We start from the raw sequence: 25,653 nt of genomic DNA, 5'->3' as shown, positions 1-25,653 counted from the left end.
ATAAGTATTCCCACCCCTGTGTCCACTTTTTAAAAGCACCTTTGGCAGTGATTACAGCTGTGAGTCTTTCTGGGTAACTCTAAGAGATTTCCACACCTGGATTGTGCAACATTTGCCCGTTATTGTTTTCAAAATGCTTAACGCTCTGTCAGCGCACTGGGTTTTTAACAGTCCCGGTATTAGCGGACCGATATAGCCCTCGTAAGTGCAGGCGAAAAAACATTCTCAGCACCCCGCCCCCAAACATCTTCCCACGGCTATGTACCCATAACATGATGCAGCCACCACTATTCTTGAAAATATGGATAGTGGTACTCAGTCATTTGCCCCTAACATTGCAAACAGGATGCGTCTTTTCACTCTGTCAATTAGGTTAGTATTGTGGAGTACCTACAATGGTGTTGATCCATCCTCAGTTTTCTCCTATCACAGCCATTAAACTCTGTAACTATTTTAAAGTCACCACTGGCCTCATGGTGAAATTCCTGAGCGGTTTCCTTCCTCTCCGGCAGCTGAGTTAGGAAGGACGCCTGTATCTTTGTTTATCATTATCAAACGAATGGGTGAATTGATACACCATCCAAAGTGTAATTAATAACTTCACCATGATCAAAGGGATATTCTGTGTCTTCTTTTTCTTTACCCATCTACCAATAGGTGATCTTCTTTGTGAGGCATTGGAAAACCTCCCTGGTCTTTGTGGTTGAATGTGTGTTTTAAATTCACTGCTTGACTGAGAGACCTTAGAGATAATTGTATGTGTGGGGTACCGAGATGACGTAGTCATTCAAAAATCACTGTTATTGCACACAGTGAGTCCATGCAACTTACTATGTGACTTGTTACGCACATGTTTATTCCTGAACTTATTTAGGCTTGCCATAAGAAAGGGGTTGAATACTAATTGACTCAAGACATTTCAGCTTTTCATTTTTAATTAACTTTTGAACATTTTTGAGAAACTGAATTCCGATTTGACATTATGAGGTAGGCCAGTAACAAAAAATGTCAATTGAATCCATTTTAAATTCAGACTAAAACAACAAAATGTGAAAAAAGTAAAGTACTTTCTGAAGGCACTGTATATCCTGGTAATTAGGTTCACCTTTAATTACAGTTATTACAGACACCGGCTGTGTCCCAAATGGCACCATATCACCTATATATACATAAATATATAATTAATAGGGTGCCGTTTGGGACGCAGGCACTGTCAATCTCTGTGCTTTGAATCTCCTGAAAAAATGTAGTGCCTTTCTCTCACAATGGACTGATGGGGAGAGAACATAATGTGTTTTATTTCAAATTAAATTAGCGAATGGTTAATTAAAGTTCACAACCAGGGGATCCCAAACCTTCAGGAACCTATGGATAAGTATAATAACACCACTAAGTGATTCAGAAAACATTAGGTCAATCTTTAATTAACTTCCTGTTAACCTTTTCTCAAATTAAACTGTGGAATGTTTTTCCTATTCACAGAAGCTTTACAGATTGCACTGTCAGAAGTGCATTTGATTGTGCAAAGCCTGTGGTCTTGTGGTAAGTTACCCGGCTGCTTGAAAATACTGTACGTATGCCACCCCACTGTGTCTATCCCCGTTTCAATCCCCGTTTCAATCCCCGTGTCCATCCCCGCCTCAATCCCCGTGTCTATCCCCGTGTCTATCCCCGTGTCAATCCCAGTGTCTATCCCCGTGTCAATCCCTGTGTCTATCCCCGTGTCTATCCCCGTTACTATCCCTGTGTCTATCCCCGCCTCAATCCCTGTGTCCATCCCCGTGTCTATCCCCGTCTCAATCCCCGTGTCAATCCCAGTGTCTAACCCCGTGTCTATCCCCGTGTCAATCCCCGTGTCAATCCCTGTGTCTATCCCTGTGTCTATCCCCGTCTCTATCCCCATGTCTATCCCCGTGTCAATCCCCGTGTCTCCCACTCTATTTCTAACCTGTCTGAAAGGAATATGGCATTCCCCTATCTTTGGAAAAAAGAAGTGCGTTTGATTTGCTCAGGCACAGCATGTCCCAGATAGAGGGAGTTTGACACTTGCTACTGGTTGCGTACATTGGATTACATTTCAGCCAGGTTTGCTGTCAGAACTAAACGGTTGATGCCACAGGACTGCCAGTTCCTTAATCTAGTGTCAACTCCCTCTATATAGGGAAGATGCTGCTTCTTGTGAACATGCAATGTTCACTAGCTGCAGTTGACTGAATCCCAGCTAGAGTAACACGACCAGGGTGGGAGTAAGAGAGCATACCACTGCCAATATTGGAGACAGTTTCCATCAAATCCTGCATTAGGTCTATAACAGTACAGCTATTTGTTTAAATGATATTCAAAACGAGGTCAGAGAAAACAATTTGATGATAACACAGTCTGTCTCAGTGGAAACAATGGTCTGTTTGATGTGGAGGACATATTCTAGTGGCTACTTCCACACACACCACACAGGCTCAGGGGCGTACCTCCACACACCTCTCCGTTGTCCTCGTCCAGACATTCGCTGTCGTCACACTCACAGAAACGTCCTGTTACCAGACTCTTGCCATCGGGGTTGTGACACATGCAGCTGCCGCAGTGACAGGAGCCTGTCAGAGACACAAACGTCTGTGTGTGTGTCTGTGGTGTGAGTGTGTGTGTGTCTCATCTGTCTGTCTGTCTTGATGTGATGCACATTAAGGGGTGAGGACACAGCTGGTTTGCAGATGTGCTTTGCGAGGGGTTGTGTGTCTCCACGTGTGTGTTGGGGCTCAGGCTGTGAAGCCTGCGCAGTGTTTGAGTGTGCATCTGCTTTAGGTCCGTAAGGCAGGGTGACAGCATGCTGTGAACGGATTTGCATTCACACATGCTGATTGGTCTTGCAATCAGGCCACACACGTACTCACAAAAACACAGACACACAGACACACACACGGTCAGAGGCAAGATCGTTAGGGTTATCCACAGGTGGGTATGGTGAGTCTGAAGTAATAAGCTTGTGCCTTCAGATGCGCAAGCACGCCCATAGGGCTCTGCTCAAAAGTAGTGCACTATATAGCGAATAGGGTGCAATTAGGGACGAAGCCACAGCTACTTTTCCTGTGTCTGTGTAATTGTAGTTGTGTACCTGTGCTCACATGAGAGAGAGAGAATAATAGAGACAACACAAGGATAATAAAGCATGTGTCATAACTTTGTTAGCAAGAAAGAGTGAGGTGAGATACCTGTGTCAATATGAAAGAGGTTGAGGAGCGACGGCATAGTACAGTATACCTGCGTTGGAGCACACTACTCCCTGTGGGTTTCTGCACAGCTCCTTGCTCTTCTTGTTGGTCAGGTTACAGTCTTCCTGGTACTGGCAGGCCTCCCCGAACCAGTCCTCATCACACTCACACTTCCCACAGTGACACACACCATGGCCTACAGGGGAAGGGAGATGGCAGAGTCAGATCAAACGTTGTGAGAGGTGTAGACCTAAGTTATAGCATTTAGAGACAATGGAGTATTTTGATCAGCTGATGTTGAAGGCACAGTACATAGTGTACACATTGAAGTTCTCACATGCAGACACACAATGTATTGCTAATACACAGGCACACAGGCACACAAGTGCACAGACACTCACCTGCACACACACAGCCTTGCATTTGCCAGTTAACTGAAAGGGAGACACTTGGCATCCCCTCAGTTCTGCTAAGACGCTAAAGCTCTTCAGTCTAACCAGATGATGCAATAGTCCTCCAATCCTATCCCTACATCTTTATTTAACTAGGGATGTCAGTTAAGGACAAATTCTTATTTACAATGACGGCCAAGGAACAGTGAGTTAACTGCCTGGGGCAGAACGACAGATCTTTACCTTGCAAAAATCCCCAGCTCGGGGATTCGATCTAGCAACCTTTCAGTTACTGCCCCAATGCCCTAACCACTAGGCTACCTGTCACCCCTTACATTACACAAGTAAGCCATGATGATTAGGATTTATACTGTAGAGTATTTATTCCTATTGTAATATTATTCAAATATCACATCTTAAAACAAAGTGTTGGGAGAGAAGAGGGTTTAGGTAGAACACATTTTAAAGAGGCTCCCTGGTCTAGGCCGTCTTGCTCTAAAGGCAGACCTACATTAGATTGCGTAACTGTTGTAATAAGGCCAGCAGGATAATAGGCTTAACTGCTTCTGACACCATTACAGACATGATTGATAGACAAAAATAAGGATTTTAATTTTTCCTAATCAAAAAGGGTTCTGCTGCCTTAAGGTCGTCTCTCTCACACATACTTTCTCCCTCTCATTGATTTCTGTTGCACCTACCACAATGTACACTTCTCTTTGAGTTTCAATCTCTCTCTCTCTCTCTCTCTCTCTCTCTCTCTCTCTCTCTCTCTCTCATTGCGTTTCTCTCTCACACTCTTTCCCTCTCTTTTCCCCATTCTCTCTCTCTCTCTCTCTCTCTCTCTCTCCCTGTTTCAGCGGATGAAACATGACGACTTTGAAAAGGGAAGAAAATACCCAGGTAGCACATGACGTTCTGAAAACCAAATGCTTCTTAAGAGTTTGGCAAGCTTGGTGAAATTGGTTGTCCTTTGGTTATTTTGTATACAACCTTGGCACAACTTTCTGGGAATGGTGCAGGATAGTTGACTTTGGAACATTCTACGCACATTTAAGGAACATGACCAAATGTTTTATTTATTTTCTTGGTTTTTCATTACTTGAAGTTAACAGAATGTTTTCTAAAAGTTCAAACATAATTACATTTAATGTCAATTTTGGTGGTGTTGTAGTAGCAACATTCTCCAACTGGTTTGACTTTGGGAATGTTCTGAAATAGTTCAGAGAACGTTAAGAAACAACATTCTTCTGTGGGAATTTCAGTACTTCAGCATAAGGTTTTCTACAGGTTTTCTCGTGGTTCTATTTCAAGTAATTTTCTCGAATTGTTTTCAAAGAACGTTAGGAAAGCTTTCCGTAAAAACTTTAGTAACATTCGTAGAACATTGTAGGACTGTTATTTATAAACATATACATTCCGTTCTCAGCATCAAGCAAACTCTCTATATCCTCTATCTCAGGGCTCTCGAACCCTGTTCTTGGAGAGCTACCCTCTTGTAAGTTTTCGCCCCAACCCCAGGTGTAACTAACCTGATCCAGCTTATCAACCAGCTAATAGTTAAAATCAGGTGGTCTAAATTAGGGTTGGAGTGAAAACCTACAGGACGGTAGGTCTCCAGCAACAGAGTTGGAGATCCCTGCTCTATTTTGTTAATTAAGTGTGTCAGGTGTATTGGCCACACCTGATTTTAATGAGTGCTTGTTTCCTTTGAAACGGGGTCTATTTGAATAGACTAAAACAAACAGCTTTGTATGAGTAAAAAAAAAAGATTAATTTTAATTAATTTTTTTATAATTTTGCACGCCCAATTTTTCAGTTTTTGATTTGTTAAAAAAGTTTGAAATATCCAATAAATGTCGTTCCACTTCATGATTGTGTCCCACTTGTTGTTGATTCCTCACAAAAAAATACAGTTTTATATCTTCATGTTTGAAGCCTGAAATGTGGCAAAAGGTCGCAAAGTTCAAGGGGGCCGAATACTTTCGCAAGGCACTGTAAATGTGCTAGCTGGGCACATTATGTTAAAACACATTTTCCAATAAATGTGTAAGAAACCATATTTGTTGCGTGGTTTCACAGCCATATTTGTTCGAATCACTTTAATCTTCTGTATAACACATTTCAGTGGTGAAGATTAGCGGTTGTTTACTGTAATCAAGTATATCTGTTTTCCGTCTCTGAAATTGAGGGCCAAAAACACGTTTAGGTATTCGGAGGGTTTGTGAAACTGCTTTGTCTGTGTACCATTACTCATAATTCTAATAGCTGAAGTGTGCAATGTTGAACACAGGAGAATTCATACAATGAAAATGAGGTCTGTTGACAAGTTATTATAAATGTTGCTCTTGTCGCGTTTTGCTGGGGCCTTGCATGTCATACTCCATCATTCGTCTGCCTCGTCCATCATGGAAATATGATGTCCTCTTCAAGGGCTATCCATCAGGCCATAAAAATAGGCCTTGTCCTCATCACGCTCCTCTCATTACTGATCTGTCCCACCAGACTGCAGAGGAGTTTTTATGCCCAGGTTATTTCATATCATGTAGTGTTGTTCTATCCAAAACACTTATCTTAAAAATGCCATGCAAAAAGTGGAAATGTCCACAATCAACTCTCTCCATTCTATCCCCTTGTTGCTGTTGTTTAAGTACATAACTCAAGAGAAGGTTTCAAGCTCAAGTATTTACTGATTTGATGCTCATGTATTTTATTATATCCTTCTTAGAAGAAAGGGAAAAAAATGCAGGATTAATCTTTCACGCTAAGTATTTTGCCAATGTAGCAATCAAAAACAACCCAAAAGTATGGAGAAATGTTTGTTATCTAGATGTAAAATAGATCTATATTATTATTATCATTACTATGAAGTACAACAATGGGGGCTAGCTGTGGACAGAATGTGTCCTGTGGGTAGCTTCAGAGCAGCTGTATTCTCAACAACACTAGCTTCTCCGAGTGTTAAAGCTATCATCAAAGCTGTCAGCACATCACAGACCAAACCCAACCCCAGAATATGGCGTCCATCTGAATAACCTTCAACTGAAAGACACATAGCCAAGCCCAGGCAGGCTGAGGGTTCCGCCATCACAGCTGTACATGTTACTATAGTATATTGAAGTGTTTGAACAACTTAATGACTATTCGCCCGCTCCCACATCTTTTTGTGCTCTTGCCAACTCCGTGAGGCCCATATGTTGATGGAGGTTGAACAGATGCAGGGTGAGGTCTTTGTGCATTTCATCAGTCTCTGTGTGGCACGTGCCAAAGAGATAGCAGGGCTTGCTGTCCCTCCTCAGTTTAAGACCTGTCTCCTTGGTAGCAAACTCCGTTAGCCATAGAGTGCCCAGATCCTTCTTTACTGATTGACAGACATATTTAGCCAATGACACGCTCTGACAGATAGACCCAGCCAATGATAATGAGGCAGACACACAGATTCAGCCAATAAGGCCTTGGGAAAGACTTTATCAAGCCCAGCAGCTGTGGGAGTTAAAGATAGGTGATGCACCGTCACCGTCAGATAAACTGTTGATGGGGAGAGAAGCAATGACTCATTCAGGAGGCTAATTTGAGTGTTTTTATTCCAGTCACGTCTTTCCTGTCCGCTGATAAATGGGGGATATATCATTTAGATAGAGGTGAACAACAAAGTGGGCTTGTTTGAAACACAGTTTAAGATAATAATGAAGCAATCTTGAGTGATATAACCTACCCTGGCTGTTCAGCTAAAAATGGACAAAGATGGTGATGTGTCATTCTTGTTATGAGCTACTCATTAGACTTTACCATGACACATCCAGCTGTATATGGAGTGGATTTCAACAATATATAAACACAGGGATATGTAACATTTAAATTACTTGTGAAATTAGCTAAAAAGGGAGAACAGGACTGTCATTAAGAATCTCAAACTAGTTAACTAGTTAAGTTAATACAACCTCCACAAGTCAGCCTTTCACTGTTAGTCTACACCTGTTGTTTACGAAGCATGTGGAAGATACAATTTGATTTAATTCAAGACTATTATACAAAAACGATGAGGACCCCAATTTGAAAACCTGGTTCTGTAATGAGCAAATTAGGAAAAATGTTTGATTGTCTTCTGTGTTCATTTACTGCTTGGTTCCCGGGTTTTATAGCCTGATGGCATTTTTCCATTCACTGTCTCTATTAAACACAGAAACATTTTGGTAAGTAATTATTCCATCCTTGCTCTCTTTTCTTCTGTGATGTGGAGCGTGAAATGGCTACACGTCAGGTCACGTCTTAAGCGAGAGAGGAAGGAGTCACATGTTTCAAGTAATTATTTATCCTTATAGAGCCGCAGAAGACTGAGAGAGAGACCAGAGTCATAGATAGACCACGAAATAGAGTGATAAGTAACAGTAAATCAGTCATTTTCATTCTATAAGTCCAAAACGCATTGTGATGTTTGTTTCTTCTTCATAGAAGCGAAGGGCAATAACTCTGAACTGATGGAAAGTATATAATGGAAGGATAACAGCCAGGTACAGTTAAAGAGATTATGCAGAGTAAAAAAATAAAATAATTCAGCCAGTAATTCTGGCAGTAGTGCTAAAAAGCTGAAAGGATCCCCCAAAAATAGTGTCCACCATCACAGCACCACAGTATTATTCATGATCATTGCGCTGGCACATGGCTGCAGTGTTCCAAGCATGAAGCGGCCTAATGTAACTCCCTGAGGAACCTGAACACACATCAGAGAGCAGCTCTCAACCTCTCCTTCATAGCCGCACTGGACCCATTAGGTGAGTCATCATACAAGCACACAGTGCATCACATCTGTATTAGAGCACATCAAAATATACGCCATGAAGGAAAGAAATGGAGAATGAGGGACAGGGTAATGAGGTATAATAATAAGTACAGCAGAGTACTGTAGAATCCTTGCTGCAAATTCAGAGACCAGTAAATCCGTAGTTGACAAAGGGTGTTGTTCTATTGGTGGACGAAGGGACTGGACATTTTCAATAACTTCAACATTTGCAACGAGGACGTGAAATGCCAGAGGAGAGCTTTCCCAGGGGGAAAACTGGTTGTAATGGCAATCTTATCTCGGTCAGGTTGTATACTGGCTGAAAAAATATGTTTTTTTCCCGCAACAAATAAGAGAAGTCTTTATGTGGTTGTATTCTAAACAGACAACAACCAGAATATTACGTCTTTCCTGTGACGTCTGGGTTGTGGATCATAATGCCAAAATATCTTCTACAATAGTTTGCCTGAAGTTTGGAGGATATAAGATTCATGCTCAAGTGTGCCATGGAAACTCTCTCTTTCCTGCATTCGGGGAATGTAGGGAAACCTTTTTCTTACAGCACACTGACGTGCACTCAACTTGACGAAGATGATGCATCTGCCAGACACCCACAACTGTTGTGTCCAAAGGAGTCGGAACTACTCAGAGGCAGGCAGGGTGGATTTCAGATTAAGCCAAGCCCAGAATTACGTAAACTCCCCTGGGGTGGGATCGCCTTGTGCCGTGGCAGGGCTGACTGGAACAGAACAATGAAGGAGACTCTGAAACACCAAAGCCTTCAGTAGGGAGGGAGGGAGGGAGAGAGAGAGAGAGAGAGAGAGAGGGAGAGAGAGAGAAAGAGAGAGAGAGAGAGAGAACTGAACACACATCTAAAGACCTTTCTGACAGAGCACAGCTAGGGCAGTCAATCAGCAGAAAAGGGATTTTCTCTTGCCCAGTTTCTCACTGTCCCCTTTCAACCAACCGCCCCTCACAGATAGAGGAGAGAGGAGGACACAGAGAGATGATAAAATCCACACAAATCATAAAGTTACAGATTCTTTCAGATTGGAGAGACATTTAGCTTTTTGTTGAAAGTCCTCTGGGGGAAGAGAAGGAGAGTTGGCGTACCAAAAGGGTTGAGAGCATCTGACCCATGCAAAATGAGTTGCTCAAAGGCCCAATGAAGATGTTTTTATCTCAATATCATATCATTTCTGGGTACAAATGACTGGGTAATTACCTTATTGTGATTTTTTTCATTTAAAACAGTCAAAAATAACAAAAAATAGCTTCTTTGCAAGAGCAATTTCTCAAGCAATAATTTTATTAGGACTGGGGAGGGGTAAACTGAAAACTAGCTGTTATAGGCAGAGAGGTTTGGAACTCTTTTATTGGTGTATAAACGAATTCACCAGGCAGGCCAAAACTCCATTCCAGCAAAACAGGCTGAAATTTCAGGCGGTCTTTTCAAACAGCTCTTACACTAAAAGGGCATTATCCAAATCTTTTTACATTTCACAGTATTATTCCAACCTCACAGTGTGGAAATGTATATACAACACAAGCAATCACATTTTTGACTGCACTGGGCCTTTAATTCATCTTCAATGAATAAAGCAGATAAAAGTGTCATTATAACCCATTTGGCAATAAATCGTTACTTGCAAGACCGAATTACCATTATCATCTGCGAAGGTGAATACTTTTCTTCAGTACGGAAGACATGGAATTCACTCACTGCATCCGTTTATGCAGTATTGCAGAACCCCTTGATCTGGATGGGAAGGTTGACCTACCTACAACAATTTGCAACGTTTTTAACATCTTTAAACAACATTCACTCGCTAGCCTCATCTGAGGATTACTTCAAGAATGAGCTTTGCACATAATTAATGTTTAGATCACCTTGAACAGGCTGCTGGTAACCTATTGTGCCCCAGGTCTCACTTAGTGTGTCTGACAGTGGAAAAGATTAGGCATCAGAGAAAAGGGGAGAGAGAGAGAGAGAGAGAGAGAGAGAGAGAGAGAGAGAGAGAGAGAGAGAGAGAGAGAGAGAGAGAGAGAGAGAGAGAGAGAGAGAGAGAGAGAGAGAGAGAGAGAGAGAGAGAGAGAGAGAGAGAGAGAGAGAGAGAGAGAGAGAGAGAGAGAGAGAGAGAGAGAGAGAGAGAGAGAGAGAGAGAGAGAGGAACCAGTTATTTCACATGGCTCATTAAAAAACAGAATAATCCTATAAAAAAAATGAAACACTGTGAAAGGGATGGAAACATTGCCACGTCGAGTCGCCATGAGTCTGAGAGGACCACGTTCAGAACAAAAACACATTATACCAAAGGAATAAAATGTTTTAATTGTGCACCAATTAAAGGTTACTACACCAACAATGGGGAAAGTTCAACCAAGTTGTGGCTGTTTACATACAATACATCACTAAATATGACTTTATTCCTGGGATCCTCTCCTATTTTACTGTTGTTTTTCTTTCCTGATTATATTAAGCCAATAGACAGAAATATACAAGGTTGATCAGGGACAAACCAAGACAAAAACAAAACAGATAACAGGTAAGTCCTGCACAGGATTGCAGTAGCATATTTCCCCCCAGTAATGGACATTTATAGGGAATGTTTAGGACATGATCCTGGGAGCGCTCGGCAGAGTGCCCCTTTTTGCATACAGAATTATGTCGCCGGGGGTTTTCAGGGAAAATTAGGAATCTGCAACCTCTGAGTGAACTCTGTTACCTCTTTGTAGTGTTGATATTAAATTAGACTACCGTCATGCCATGCCGTACTGTTATCAACAAAAACTATGCACATTGTGTTTTCTATCTGCACAACAGATGGACAGAAGAAACAAGGACTTCATGCGAATCAAACCTCCAGGCGGATTGAGATCGCAAACCGGATACAATAGTGTATTGTCTCTCAAACTTTTAAGAAATGTCACATGATCAGACATTTTGCAGTGACAAACAGCTAATTCAACATGCAAAACATACATGTATCTTGCTGCTGAACATCTCTTGCAGATTTAAGCCAGTTCATTCTCAGATAACTTCAACAGCGAGTCGCTACAGTCGCTACTTGTTGCTTCGGCTAGCTGTACATCTAGGCCATGTGTCACTGATGAATAGCATCCAAAGGAAAAGCTCAAGTTCAAAGTCAGCCCAGCTAATGTGTTTGGAGGAGGAAAACCCATAGTTTAGCCCTAAGGAGGAAAATCCATAGAATCCTATCTGGGGGCAGTTGGGAGAGGCAGAGATAAGTGAGTCACAGGAAGAGCATGGATGCTGGGCACAGTACAGCGGAGAGAGAACTTGGCAAATGCAGTGAGAGAGAGAAATGCTCCATTTGGTCGTCTTCTTACTGTTTTGAATAACATTGACATGTGAGGAGTGTGGTTATAGGCAGTTACACACACGTGGATGAATATGCAAGTGTGTGTGTGTGTGTGTGTGAAAGTCTAACTGCAGACATTGGCCCATTTTGCAGTGTGTATGGGTGAGTGAAACCCCATTAACAGGCTGAGGCAGAACCTTCACTCTCCGGACCCGTGAACCATAATGAGCTCCTTACCAGCTCCCAACCTGTCTGCCCAAATAAATCACTCTCTCCCTCACACACAAGCAAGCATGCAGGTGCACAGCAGTGGCGGTCGGTGCCATTTAAGATTAGGGAGGACACGTTTTTGTTTTTAGGAGCATGACCTTATTTTTATTTTCCCATTTAGTTTTGTTTGCTTCCATTTAAGAAATGTTTTTCAACAGAATCAGCAGAATCAATAAACCCCTGATCACCCGCACACAGTTCACTTTCATAGCAGCCACATACAAACAGCCTGATCACTTTGCTCGTCGTATAATTCCTGCTCACATCTACACACCCTCCTCCTCTCACATTTTCCCTTCACTTGTGGACTTCATTGCACAACACAACACAACAAAACCGCCAATCGATACACACAACCTACATCGTTGTCACCATATTAGCTAACATCTTAGTCAACATATCTACATATCTACTAGAACTAAAGAGTTAGTAAACCCACAACAATCATGCAGTACAGTGTACAGCAAGCGGTTTATCAGTTACAATAAAAGTTTACCATGAGTTCCAGTGTTGGATAGCCTTACCCAGCTAGCTAGCATAGAATCCCTCTCTGTTTAAGCTGGGTGTTTGAGTAGGCTAAACTAGCTAGCTGCATCCGCTAGCTAAGTAAGTGAAAGTGAAAAAAATACTCTCTCACTCTCATTTTTGAATCAATGTATGTGTTCAAAACTGTTAAACAATTGTCTTTCTCTCTCTTTAAGTCAGCTACTCACCACATTTCATCCACCGCAGTGCTAGCTAAATGTAGCTTGTGCTTTCAATATAAGATTAATTCTCTGATCCTTTGATTGGCTGGACAACATGTCAGTTCATGCTGCAAGAGCTTAGATAGGTTGGAGGATGTCCTCCGGAAGATGTCATAATTACTGTGTAAGTCTATGGAAGGGGGTGAGAACCATGAGCATTCTAGGTTTTGTATTGAAATCAATGTACCCATAGCTGTCCTCTGGCTACACCATAGCATTACCCAAGAGAGTGTTGTTGAGGCTACTGTAGACCTTAATTGCAAAGCAGTGTGTTTTAATCAATTATTTGGTAACGTGAAGTTCACAGGAGGTTGGTGACACCTTGATTGGGAAGGACGGGCTCGTGGTAATGGCTGGAGTGGAATAAGTGAAATGGTATCAAATACATCAAACGTGTTTGATGACATTCCATTAGCTCGGTTGCAGCCATTATTATGAGCCGTCCTCCCCTCGGCAGCCTCCACTGGTGAATATATTTAGTATAGTTTTATTTAAAAAGCATAAGCTCTGAGGAGCCTCCATTGGTGCACACGTACACATACACTAACACACACTCTCCTGAAGGAGCTCAATTGCACACCCATGTATGTACACACACACACACACACACACACATGCCTTTAGGCCTGTTAAAGATTGTAGATCTTCACCAAGAAATATATTTATTACTTTCAAGTTCATGAAATTGGATAGTAAAGTAGCTGTTACGATGGTATTCATCAGTGTGAATGCTTTGATTTAGTTCCACTGGTTTCAAAGGAGAAAGATTGCAGGATGTTTCAGGATAATTTGTATCAGGTGTTCAGGATATGGAATGTTTGGCGACTGCACAGCAGTTAAATGTTCAGATACTTGTAGAAATGTTAATAAACAATGCATAAAGTGCTTCCCTTTCACTTAATAAGAGGAAACAGGAATAAATATGAACCCCAATACAGCTAAAAAAAAATCACATTTGATTGACAGTAGCTTAACATCAATTCCCCTTGAAAAGACAAAACTATTTAAAAAAAAAAAAATTTACAAGACAGAATCTCGAACTTGAGATGTTTTATTTTTCCAAATCCATTTATTTCATTACGCCCAGAGCCATAATCCCTGTAGTCCCTGACTGGATGTCAGCACTCTTTAGTATTTCAAGGAACAATGCCAATAACCACAAGAGACTGAAGAGGATGAGGGAAAGAGTGGACATATTTGATGCTAGAGAGGTGTGCACTCAAGCTCAAACCAGCTCCATGGATTTGTGTGGACGCACATCTCCTTTCTGAGAACAATTACCGAAATGTCAACTGAACGGCCGCCCAACTTCAAAAACAGACTGGCTATCTAACAGAAGCTAATGCCACCATGACGCATGTGGATGGCAAGCTGTCTATTCCAAAATGTATGATTTCTCTGATGTGTGTTCTAGAACTAATAAGGCCAGAGCATTCTTATTCTGTACCTATAAAGTAGCGACCGGTCAGACCAACTGACTACACTTTCAAAATGTACTTTTCGATCTCTATTAAAATGAATGGCTGTCAAATTTAAATGACCTTCCAGATGCTGATGAAAGGAGAGAGTGGGGTAAGTTGAGCCAAATGGGTAGTATGAGCTACCCTTGTTTCTAAGAAACCATACACAAAATGTATAATTTGGTCCAAATACCGTATGAAGAGCTTTGAAATGTTGGTAATGGCTCACATCCACACCATTATCCCAGAAACCCTAGACCCACTCCAATTTGCATACCGCCCAAACAGATCCACAGATGATGCAATCTCTATTGCACTCCATACTGCCCTTTCCCACCTGGACAAAAGGAACACCTATGTGAGAATGCTTTTCATTGACTACAGCTCAGCGTTCAACACCATAGTACCTTCAAAGCTCATCACTAAGCTAAGGATCCTGGGACTACACCTCCCTCTGCAACTGGATCTTGGACTTCCTGACGGGCTGCCCCCAGGTGGTGAGGGTAGGGAGCAACACATCTGCCACGCTGATCCTCAACACTGGAGCTCCCTCGGGGTGCGTGCTCAGTCCCCTCCTGCACTCCCTGTTCACCCACGACTGCATGGCCAGGCACGACTCCAACACCATCATTAAGTTTGCTGACGACACAACAGTGGTAGGCCTGATCACCGACAACGACGAGACATCCTATAGGGCGGAAGTCACAGACTTGCCCGGGTGGTGCCAGAATAACAACCTATCCCTCAACGTAACCAAGACTAAGGAGATTACTGTGGACTATAGGAAAAGGAGGACCGAGCACGCCCCCATTCTCATTGACGGGGCTGTAGTGGAGCAGGTTCCTTGGTGTCCACATCAACAACAAACTAGAATGGTCCAAACACACCAAGACAGTTGTGAAGAGGGCACAACAAAGCCTATTCCACATCAGGAAACTAAAAAGATTTGGCATGGATCGTCAGATCCTCAAAAGGTTCTACAGCTGCAACATCAAGAGCATCCTGGTTGCATCACTGCCTGGTACGGCAATTGCTCGGCCTCTGACCGCAAGACACTACAGAGGGTAGTGCGTACGGCCCAGTACATCACTGGTGCTAAGCTGCCTGCCATCCAGGACCTCTGCACCAGCCGGTGTCAGAGGAAGGCCCTAATAATTGATTGTCAAAGACCCCAGACACCCCAGTCAAAGACTGTTCTCTCTACTACCGCATAGCAATCGGTACCGGAGTGCCAAGTCTAGGACAAAGAGGTTTCTCAACAGTTTTTACCTCCAAGCCATAAGACTCCTGAACAGATAATCAAATGGCCACCCTGACTATTTGTATTGTGTGCCTCCCCCCAACCCCTCTTTTTACGCTGCTGCTACTCTCTGTTTATCATATATGTATAGTCACTTTAACTATACATTCATGTACATACTACCTCAATTGAGCCGACCAACCAGTGCTCCCGCACATTGGCTAACCGGTCTATCTGCATTGTGTCCCACCAACCACCCGCCAACCCCTCTTTTACGCTACTGCTACTCTCTGTTCATCATATATGCATAGTCACTTTAACCATATCTACATGTACATACTACCTCAATCAGCCTGACTAACCGGTGTCTGTATGTAGCCTAGATACTTTTATAGCCTCGCTACTGTATATAGCCTGTCTTTTTACTGTTGTTTTATTTCTTCACCTACCTATTGTTCAACTAATACCTTTTTGCACTGTTGGTTAGAGCCTGTAAGTAAGCATTTCACTGTAATGTTGTATTCAGTGCACGTGACAAATAGACTTTGATTTTAAATATTTAGGAAGAGGTCATAATTTCAAGGAGTCTGTAAAGGAAGAAACCACATTGAAAAAGTGGTAAGCAAGTTAGGGCCAAAAAACAGATTTTCACAAAGTCAAATTAATTTATTGTGTTAGAGGATTCATGATTTTTGTATCTAAACCAAAGTAGATCATTTAAAGATCTTTCTATATATCAGTTGGGGTCTCTATAAGCTTCAGTATGAGGTCCTAAACCTAGCATGAACGTGCATCCTTGTAGCTGTGCGGGTTAATAGTCTAAATGTTTTCCTTGGGGTAAGTGTTTTCTTCCCAGGCATAATGCAAGGAATTATAGCTGGGATATAAGTTAACAACAGGACCTATGTTAAAAGTGCCAAAAAATGTACAAAGTGTTTGTTAGAAGTAAAGATACCTTAATATAAAATGACTCAAGTAAAAGTGAAAGTCACCCAGTAAAATACTACTTGAGTGAAAGTTTAAAAGTATTTGGATTTACATATTCTTAAGTATGAAAAGTAAATGTAATTGCTAAAATATACTTAAGTACCAAAAATAAAAATATATAAATAATTTCAAATTCCTTATATTAAGCAAATCAGACGGCACCATTTTCTTTTTTTTCTTTTTTTACAGAGAGGAAGGGTCACACTCCAGCAGACATAATATACAAACGAAGCATTTGTGTTTAGTGACTCCGCCAGATCACAGGCAGTAGGGATGATAGGGGATGTTCTCTTGATAAGTGTGTGAATTGGACCATTTTCCTGTCCTGCTAAGCATTCAAATCAGGGAAAATGTATGGAGTAAAAAGTACATTATTTTCTAGTAAAAGTAAAAGTTGTCCAAACTATAAATAGTAAAGTACTTTAAAGTAATTTTACTTACTTTTTTACTTAATTTAACTTAACTTTTACTTTTTACTTTTACTTTACACCACTGGTGGACACCCCTTCAAATGAGTGGATTCTTGAGTGAATAATTGTTCGTCAGGAGCTTCATGAAATGGGTTTCCGTGGCCTAGCAGCCGCACACAAACCTAAGATCACCATGTGCAATGCCAAGCGTCGGCTGGAATGGTGAAAAGCTTTCCGCCGTTGGACCCTGGAGCAGTGGAAACGCGTTCTCTGGAGTGATGAATCACGCTTCACCATCTGGCCGAATCTGGGTTTGGCGGATGCCAGAAGAACGCTACCTGCCCCAATGCATAGTGCCAACTGTAAAGTTTGGTGGAGGAGGAATAATGGTCTGGGCTGTTTTTTCATTGTTTGGGCAAGGCCCCTTAGTTCCAGTGAATGGAAATCCTAACGCTAAGGCATACAATGAGATTCTAGACGATTCTGTGCTCCCAACTTTGTGGCAACAGTTTGGGGAAGGCCCTTTCCTGTTTCAGTATGACAATGCCCCTGTGCACAAAGCGAGGGCCGTACAGAAATGGTTTGCCGAGATAGGTATAGAAGAACTTGACTGGCCTGCACAGAGTCCTGACTTCAACCCCATTGAACACCTTTGGGATGAATTGGAACGCCAACTGCGAGCCAGGCCTAATCGCCCAATATCAGTATCACCTCACTAATGCTCTTGTGGCTGAATGGAATGAGATGTTCGACGAGCAGGTCATGTGTATGTCATGTTTATTCATTCTGATTATTCCCTGGGATTCTCAACATCCTGAAATAACTCCCTTGACAGAGTGATGCTGAATGTAAAAATTTGTCAAACTCTCCCCTACAATGAAAGCCTGTGGGAACATCAAAGGCCCTAATAAAACCTGGAGGGGAATTTTTAGTGTGACTCCAGGATGAGGCCGAGCTATTCTTCTCACACACTAACCCGGGGGTGTCTTCAGTCTGGTTGAGTCAAACCAAAGAGCTTTCCAGAACGTTTGCAATCTGAGAGAGAAGATGTCTGCTTTATAACTTATCTTTGGAAGACCGAGCTGGGTCAAAACGTGTTGCACCATACATCCACTGACATGTTAAAAACGTTCCTGGTCTGCTGCACTTTTTTCAAACCGTGAGAGTACATGTCCTTGTACTGTGTGTACTATGGTTACCTACAGTATTTTTTTAATGACATAAAATGCTTTACAATTCAATCAATCAACCAAAAGAGGGAGCAACAGTCACAAGACAAAGTGCAGAGGAGAGAACCCTTGAGAGGAACCCTACTGCTGACTTAGTGAGTGTTTCTGTATCGCTCTATCCCTTACCTCCACAAGTCTTCCCGTCATATGTAGCACAGACCCAGTCATGGCATTCACAGCGTGGTCCATAGTAGTTCCCTGGCTCTGCGACCTGGCATATGCAAGCCCCACAGTCACACTCTCCCCTACCACTGCAGATAAGGCCTTCAGGGGTCTTGCACCGCCGTTGGGACGACTCAGCAGACAGCGTACATACCTGCCTGGGAAAACAAGAGGATTAGCTTTTTATATCTCTATAGCCTATAGATCATATGTAGATGTATATATTAAGTATGTTATTATCAACACAATCTCCATAACTGGCCATAACTGCAGCAACAGAGAGATGGCATGGCTGGCCCTTTTAATTATGGCGTATGGGGCAGTCTGTGGAGCCGTCTATTGATTGTGGAATGTGTTGACATTAAGGTTAAGGTTTAGGTTTGGGATAGGGTTAGAAACAGAAAAAATAAAAGTACAAAATTATTGCCTACAACTGGGATTGAACCTGAGAGACCATTTTTAATCCCCAATGTCCTATAGTGGGGCAGTTAAGCAGATAAATTGTTCACTTCTTTGATAAAAGCACCAAATTTGGAAAAGATGTAGATTCATGTACCCTGAAAATATTTAGATTGAAGCCACCCCAGATTTGACCCCTGGCGTCCGTGGCGACCATCTTACAAAATGGCTGCTGTCGTTAGCACTATTTATCTGGACTTTTTCAAGACAAACGCACCAAATTTGCTTTCAGGTAGATTAATTTACCCTGAATAGATTTAGATTTGGCCACTGGAGACCTTGGTAGTCATCTTAAAAAATGTAAAAAAATTTACATTTCACAAGGCTTATTTTGAGACAATAACCACATTTGGCACAGAGGTAGATTTAGAGGTAGATTTAGGTACCCTAACATTTTTAGATATAGAGCCACCACAGATTTGGTCCCTGAGTGCCATGAATGCCATCTTACTAAATGTCCCCAGGCTGTACAACTATTTTACAAACATTAAATCTACAAGACATCATGGCATATAGTGTACTTCTTTGACTTTTAAAAGTCATAGCCTATACTTCTTGGCTTGAATCTTCTGAATGCCAAAATGGCTTTAAAGGCCCAGTGCAGTCAAAAACTTGATTTCCCTATGTTATATATACACACAGTACCAGTCAAAGGTTTGGACACACCTACACATTCAAGGATTTTGTCTTTTTTTTTTACTATTTTCTATATTATAGAATAATATTGAAGACATCAATACCATGAAATAACACATATGGAATCATGTAGCAATCAAAAACGTTGTATATTTTATATTTGAGATTTTTTTAGCCACCCTTTGCTTTGATGACAGCTTTGAACACTCTTTGCATTCTCCCAACCAGTTTCACCTGGAATGCTTTTCCAAAAGTCTTAAAGGAGTTCCCACATATGCTGAGCTCTTGATGGGACAAACTTCCAGAAGGACAACCATCGCTGCAGCACTCCACCGATCAGGCCTTTATGGCAGAGTGGCCAGACGGAAGCAACTCCTCAGTAAAAGGCATATGACGGCCCTCTTGGGGTTTGCCAAAAGGCACCTAAATGACATTAACGATGAGAAACAAGATTCTCTGTTCTGATGAAAATAAGATTGAACTCTTTGGCCTGAATGCCAAGCGTCTGGAGGAAACCCAGTACCATCCCTACGGTGAAGCATGGTGGTGTAAGCAGCATTATGCTCTGGGAATGGTTTTCTGCGACAGGGACTGGGAGACTAGTCAGGATCGAGGGAAAGATGAGCAGAGTGAAGTACAGAGGGATCCTTGATGAAAACCTGCTCCAGAGTGCTTAAGACCTCAGAGTGGGACGAAGGTTCACTTTCCAACAGGACAACAACCCTAAGCACACAGCCAAGAGAATGCAGGAGTGGCATTGGGACAAGTCTCTGAATGTCCTTGAGTGGCCCAGCCAGAGACGGACTTGAACCCGATCGAACATCTCTGGAGAGACCTGAAAATAGCTGTGCAGCAACGCTCTCCATCCAACCTGACAGAGCTTGAGAGGATCTGCAGAGAAGAATGGGAAAAACTCCACAAATACAGGTGTGAACAAAGTACTGAGTAAAGGGTTTGAATACTTATGTAAATTAGATGTTTATTTTTTTAATTTGTAATACCTTTGCAAACATTTCTAAAAAACAGTTTTTGCTTTATCATTGTGATGTATTGTGTATAGATTGATGAGGGGAAAAAAAGATTTCATCAACTGTGAAATAAGGCTGTAACCTTACAAAATGTGCAAAATGTCAAGGGGTTTGAATACTTTCCGAAGGCACTGAATGTACTGGGGTTGGAACATAAGGGAGGAGGAGAGGTGGACTTCTCTGCATACAGTGTGTCTATAATACATTTGTTGTATATATGTATTAGAGCTGTCTGTCAATTAGATTTCTCATCTTGGCCTTTATTCTTATGTGTTATAGGTACAGTGCCTTCAGAAAGTATTCATGCCTCTTGTCTTGTTCCACATTTTGTTGTGTTACAGCCTGATTGATCTTTTCACAAACATCGACACACAATACCCCATAATGACAACGGAAAAACATGTTTTTAGACATTGTTGCTAATTTATTGAAAATGAAATACAAAAAGATCTCATTTACATAAGTATTCACACCCCTCAGTCAATACTTTGTAGAAGCAAGTTTAGCAGACTGAAAGAGGTCCTCTAGGATTTTGCCTGTGTTTAGCTCCATTTTGTTTATTTTTTATTAACTATCCAGTCCTTAACAATTACAAGCATACCCATAACACGATGCAGCCACCACTTTGCTGGAAAATATGGAGACTGGCACTTGTATTGGATTTTCCCCAAACATACAACTTTGTATTCAGGACAAAAAGTGAATTGTTTTGCCAATTGTTTTGCAGTATTACTTTAGTGCCTTGTTGAAAACCGGATGCATGTTTTAACACATTCCAAAGCATCTTCCCACGGCTAGGTACCCATAACTTGATGCAGCCACCACTATGCTTGAAAATATGGAGAGTAGTACTCAGTAATGTGTTGTATTAGACTTGCCCAAAACATTGCAAACAGGATGCATGCTTGGGAATAATTTGTATTCTGTACAGGCTTCCTTCTTTTCACTCTGTCAATTAGGTTAGTATTGTGTCGTCAGTGTTGTTGATCCATCGTCAGTTTTCACCTACCATTAAATTATGTAACTGTTTTAGTCACCATTGGCCTCATGGTGAAATCCCTGAGCGGTTTCCTTCCTCTCCGGCAACTGAGTTAGGAAGCATGCCTGTATCTTTGCAGTGAAAGTACAATTAATAACTTCACCAGGCTCAAAGGGATATGTCTGCTTTAAAAAAAAAGACGCATGTACTAATAGGTTCCCTTTCTTCTTTGCGAAGCATTGGAAAAAGTCCATGGTCTTTATGGTTGAATCTGTGTTTGAAATCCACTTTACAGATAATTACAGATCCACTTTACAGAAATCCACCTTTCAGATAATTGTATATGTGGGCTACAGAGATGAGGTAGTCATAAAAAAATTATGTTAAACACTTATTTCACACAGAGTGAGTCCATGCAACGTATTATGTGTCTTGTTAAGTTCATTTTTACTCTTGATCTTATTTAGGCTTGCCATAACAAAGAGTTTCAATACTTATTGACTCAAAACATTTCAGCTTTTCCTTTTTAATACAAAATATAGAAAAACATTCCACTGTGACATTATGGGGTGTTGTGTGCAGGCCAGTGCCAAAACATCTCAATTTAATCCATTTAAAATTCAGCATGTAACACAACAAAATCCGTAAAAAGTCAAGGGGTGTGAATTTTCTCTGATCGCACTCTACATTCTATATCTATGCTATACCTTTCCTCATCCCTTCTTTTAACTTTTTCCATTTTCTTTTGGGGAATAGTAATGTGTGTTTCCTTTTGTAAACAGTGCTGGTCTCTGGCAACAATCCCCATCTCAAGAGTCAAGAATGCCTCTGTTCACTCTTCCCTCACTTTCTTCCCTCATTTTACTTCCTGTGAAAAAGTAATTTGTCTATAGGTGCAAGGTGACTGTGTGAAGTTTTACAGCTTTAATTGTAATCGTACTCACTTTCCCTTTCTTTCTGACTGTTTCTCTCACTCTCTCTGTCTTCCTATCCTCTCCTCTCTCTCCATGCCGCTTCCCCTCTCTTGTTTTTCCTCTCTTTCCCCCTCTCTCTCTCCCACCTTCTCCCTCTCTCTCTCTGACTGTAAATCTTTTGTGGCTCCTGAACGTTCAGCTCTGCAAATGCTGTAGGAGTATCTCACAAATGAATGGATTATCTCATTGTAATGTAATTTATGTTACTATTCACGTCCTATTTTAAGCATAATGTGAACTAACCAATACCTAGTGTACTCTAAAGGCAGAAATACCTCCTATGGCTGGTGAGCTACTGTATGACAACAGCTAACCAGTGCAATATAAGAAAATGGTCATTTGACAATAGCTATAATGTTTCTCTGTGTTATGTAATTCAACTGATAATGGCCGAGGTTAGAGCTGGGGTAGAAACCTACAGTCTACAGACACAAGTATGTCAATGTTCAATGTTCAGGAAAGAGAGACAGAGTCCCGAGTCATTTCAAATAGGTTAAAAGGAAAGGAAAATGGGGATACCTACTCAGTTGTACAACTGAATGCAGTCAACTAAAATGTGTCTTCCGCATTGAAACCAGGTTGGAATGGAGAATGAGAACCAAGAAAAGAACATACTGTACAGATACAGATATAGGATCTCAATTTGATCACTCTCTTGTTGCTGAGAACATTCCTGCAAAGCAGGAAATGCAAACTTGTAGTGTATATGAGTTTTTCAAAGGATTCTAAAGTTAGCAATTTTCCACTTTGAAATTTCAGACTTGATTTGCCCGTACAAAAAAATGTATCACCCCCTACAAAAATGTTCCTTAATTATAATCCACATAATAATTCACATTTCCTCTTGTTGCAGAACTATTTCCCTGCTGTAGCAAACTGGCTGTACAGTCATTCCACTTGGACTGCAACTCCAGACGGGCGATCTTTCAAAGCTTTTGTTTTGCTGTCCCACTCACTCGGAGATTTCCCAGTGAGTCTTTTGGTCTAGGTTTCTGACATTCTTTTCTATTCCTGGCCTCACATGCTAAGGCCTTTCCTGTTCAGGAACAGCAGAAATATTCCAAGGGGTGAGTAAAACCCAAATATCAAATATTCCTGCCACTCCCAATTTGATAAAGGAACAGCTTATTACACTCTTTATGGAATAATGCATGCATACCTTATCTAAAAGTAATGGTGGCACATTAACAAACACAAACCAACCAGGGAGAAAAAACTCAACCCTGCATTTGAGCTATGGGCTACAACAACATACTGTTATTAATCCTTGACTTCACCGTAGCTGTCACATGTACAGTAATGGTACAGAAAGCCTCTATATTTCCCAATTAACATGTGCTGTGGATTTTGGGGGGCCTACCACCCAACCACATAACACAACAACAAACACCCTACACAGCCTCAACATCGGCCACATTCACACGCGCTCGCGCACACACACATACACACAGCCCCCTGGTGCACCTATTTTGAGTAAATACCTCCTCTCCTCAGCTGAGTCCAGTTTACAGACTATGCTCTGCAATGTCATGTGGCAATACTTACTGCAGGCTCCCCTTCAAGGCCAAGGCAAAGGAAGATGTGGTTTCCCACATTCACATCAGACAACTATTTCACTGTCTATTTTTGTTTAGTTTGTGTAGTATCATAAGAAATGCAGATGCATGATACAACACACCACAAAACAAGCGCTCATGACATGTCAAGGGAATGGTTTCATATCCTGCAAATGCAGCTTGATTTATGTAAAACAAATTGTCATCACCACTTTGTACAGATACAGTTCATGTGACATAGACATTCTTTTCCACTATTGATGTAACATTTGTTCAATAACGTTTCAAAATCACATAATGTCCTTTGAAAACACCTACCCAGTGCAGAGGTAGCAACTTTCTTACGTGTCAATAAAATTAAAAACTTGTACTCCATAATAGAGAATCTGACAGTTTCAAACTTAACCAACCACATTTACGTACACTACTGTAACGGCACCTTTTTCTACTTCTAAACGTTCACCCAGTCAGCAGATCTCACCTCTCTCTGCCCTCTCTCTCTCTCTCTCTCTCTCTCTCTCTCTGTCTTTGAAACCCCCAAACTAAGTGAAAAAGAAAGCCATGGTGAAACTCCAAAACTCACCCCAGCGATTGTAACAAACTTTGCTCGACAGCCGTGAGCAGAATAAGAAGCAAGGGAACTAACATACAGTTCACCAAAGCCTCCGCACGCATGTTTAAATCCCACAGAAACCTGGAGTGAAGTCGCCTACAAGAATTTACCCCCTTTTTTCCCAAACAGAGGGAGAGCTAGAGGGAGCGAGGAAGAGGAGGAGTGAGGAAGAGGAGGAGAGAGAGAGGGAGAATGAGCAACGGGTTGGACAGAACTGGTCAACCCTTCTCTCTCTCCATACAAGTGCCTTTGATTAGTTGTGACTCTCTCAGGCTGAGTCCTGGGCAGGAGTTGGAGAGGAGGAACCTGCCAAAGAAGAAAAGAAAAGTTCAGTCACAGTTATGTAATTAGAAACAGTCTTTCATACATATGATTTATCGTTGTTTTTTTCTCTTTCTTTCCTGAGTCCTGAGTTTCTTGATCAAAGACAAGTATTGAATCAAAAGTACCCTAATAGGTACTATACCTGACCATGGTCAAACTAATGAACAAATTTTGCAAAGCAGTATTCATTGAACATTTAAATATTTTATTAGCATTTTTCAATTGTGTACATTTTTTAAAATAATTATAGGCCTATTTAGATTTTTTATTTTGTGATTATTGGAAGACACCTGACAAATGACTGATTCCCACAATCCTGCAATTCATTAATTGTGGGTGCAATTTATTTTTACTGTTGCAATACAGTTACCTAAATAATTGTCATGTATTGAATTTCCATGTCATGATTGCACTGACTGGTGGGTTTTTAAGGATTATGGACTTGTCTAAACCAATAATATACACTGATTTAAGCCACGCAGGCACTGCCAACCAACTGCCGCTGCATGCTATTGCCAGGAAAATCCTAATTTTGGTGGTATATTTTCACTATTTAGGATTTCTATTTGAGGCCTGTGGTCTGCCAGTGCCTGTTTCAGCTTGCCCCAGTAGCCTACCTACTGTTGCTGGGGGGATGAATTTGCGCAAACACTGCCGCAGCTGCTGATGTGATGAGAGGAATGAGCTGCAGGGTCGCTAAAACTAGTCTCTGGCTAAATAGCTTTTGTCATTTCATTGTTTTTTTTTACCCAGCACGCAACCAGTACTATTTGTACTTATTATGGATCCCCATTAGCTCTTCCTGCTCATTCACAGATTTCACAACACACTGTGTGCCCTCAGGGCCCTATTCCACCACTACAATATATCTACAGTACA

General features: G+C 41.4%; 1 protein-coding gene across 1 annotated transcript in view; it reads right to left on the bottom strand.

The window, feature by feature from the left end:
• itgbl1 (integrin, beta-like 1) overlaps positions 1-24,685 on the bottom strand; it is a 115,299-nt gene extending 90,614 nt beyond the window's left edge. Inside the window, exons 1-4 of the mRNA XM_036958515.1 lie at positions 24,421-24,685; positions 18,170-18,363; positions 3,256-3,402; positions 2,469-2,591 (exon numbers count right to left, since the gene is read on the bottom strand). Of these exons, the coding sequence (XP_036814410.1) occupies positions 2,469-2,591; positions 3,256-3,402; positions 18,170-18,363; positions 24,421-24,512 (556 nt within the window). The 5' untranslated portion in view covers positions 24,513-24,685. The remainder of the gene's footprint in view (positions 1-2,468; positions 2,592-3,255; positions 3,403-18,169; positions 18,364-24,420) is intronic.
• Positions 24,686-25,653: the final 968 nt, after the last annotated feature.

This window comes from Oncorhynchus mykiss, chromosome 22 (genome assembly GCF_013265735.2).
Source record: "Oncorhynchus mykiss isolate Arlee chromosome 22, USDA_OmykA_1.1, whole genome shotgun sequence".
Taxonomy (NCBI): domain Eukaryota; kingdom Metazoa; phylum Chordata; class Actinopteri; order Salmoniformes; family Salmonidae; genus Oncorhynchus; species Oncorhynchus mykiss.
The sequence above is the reverse complement of the archived record's forward strand: the minus strand, read 5'-3'. Positions and strand labels throughout refer to the sequence as shown.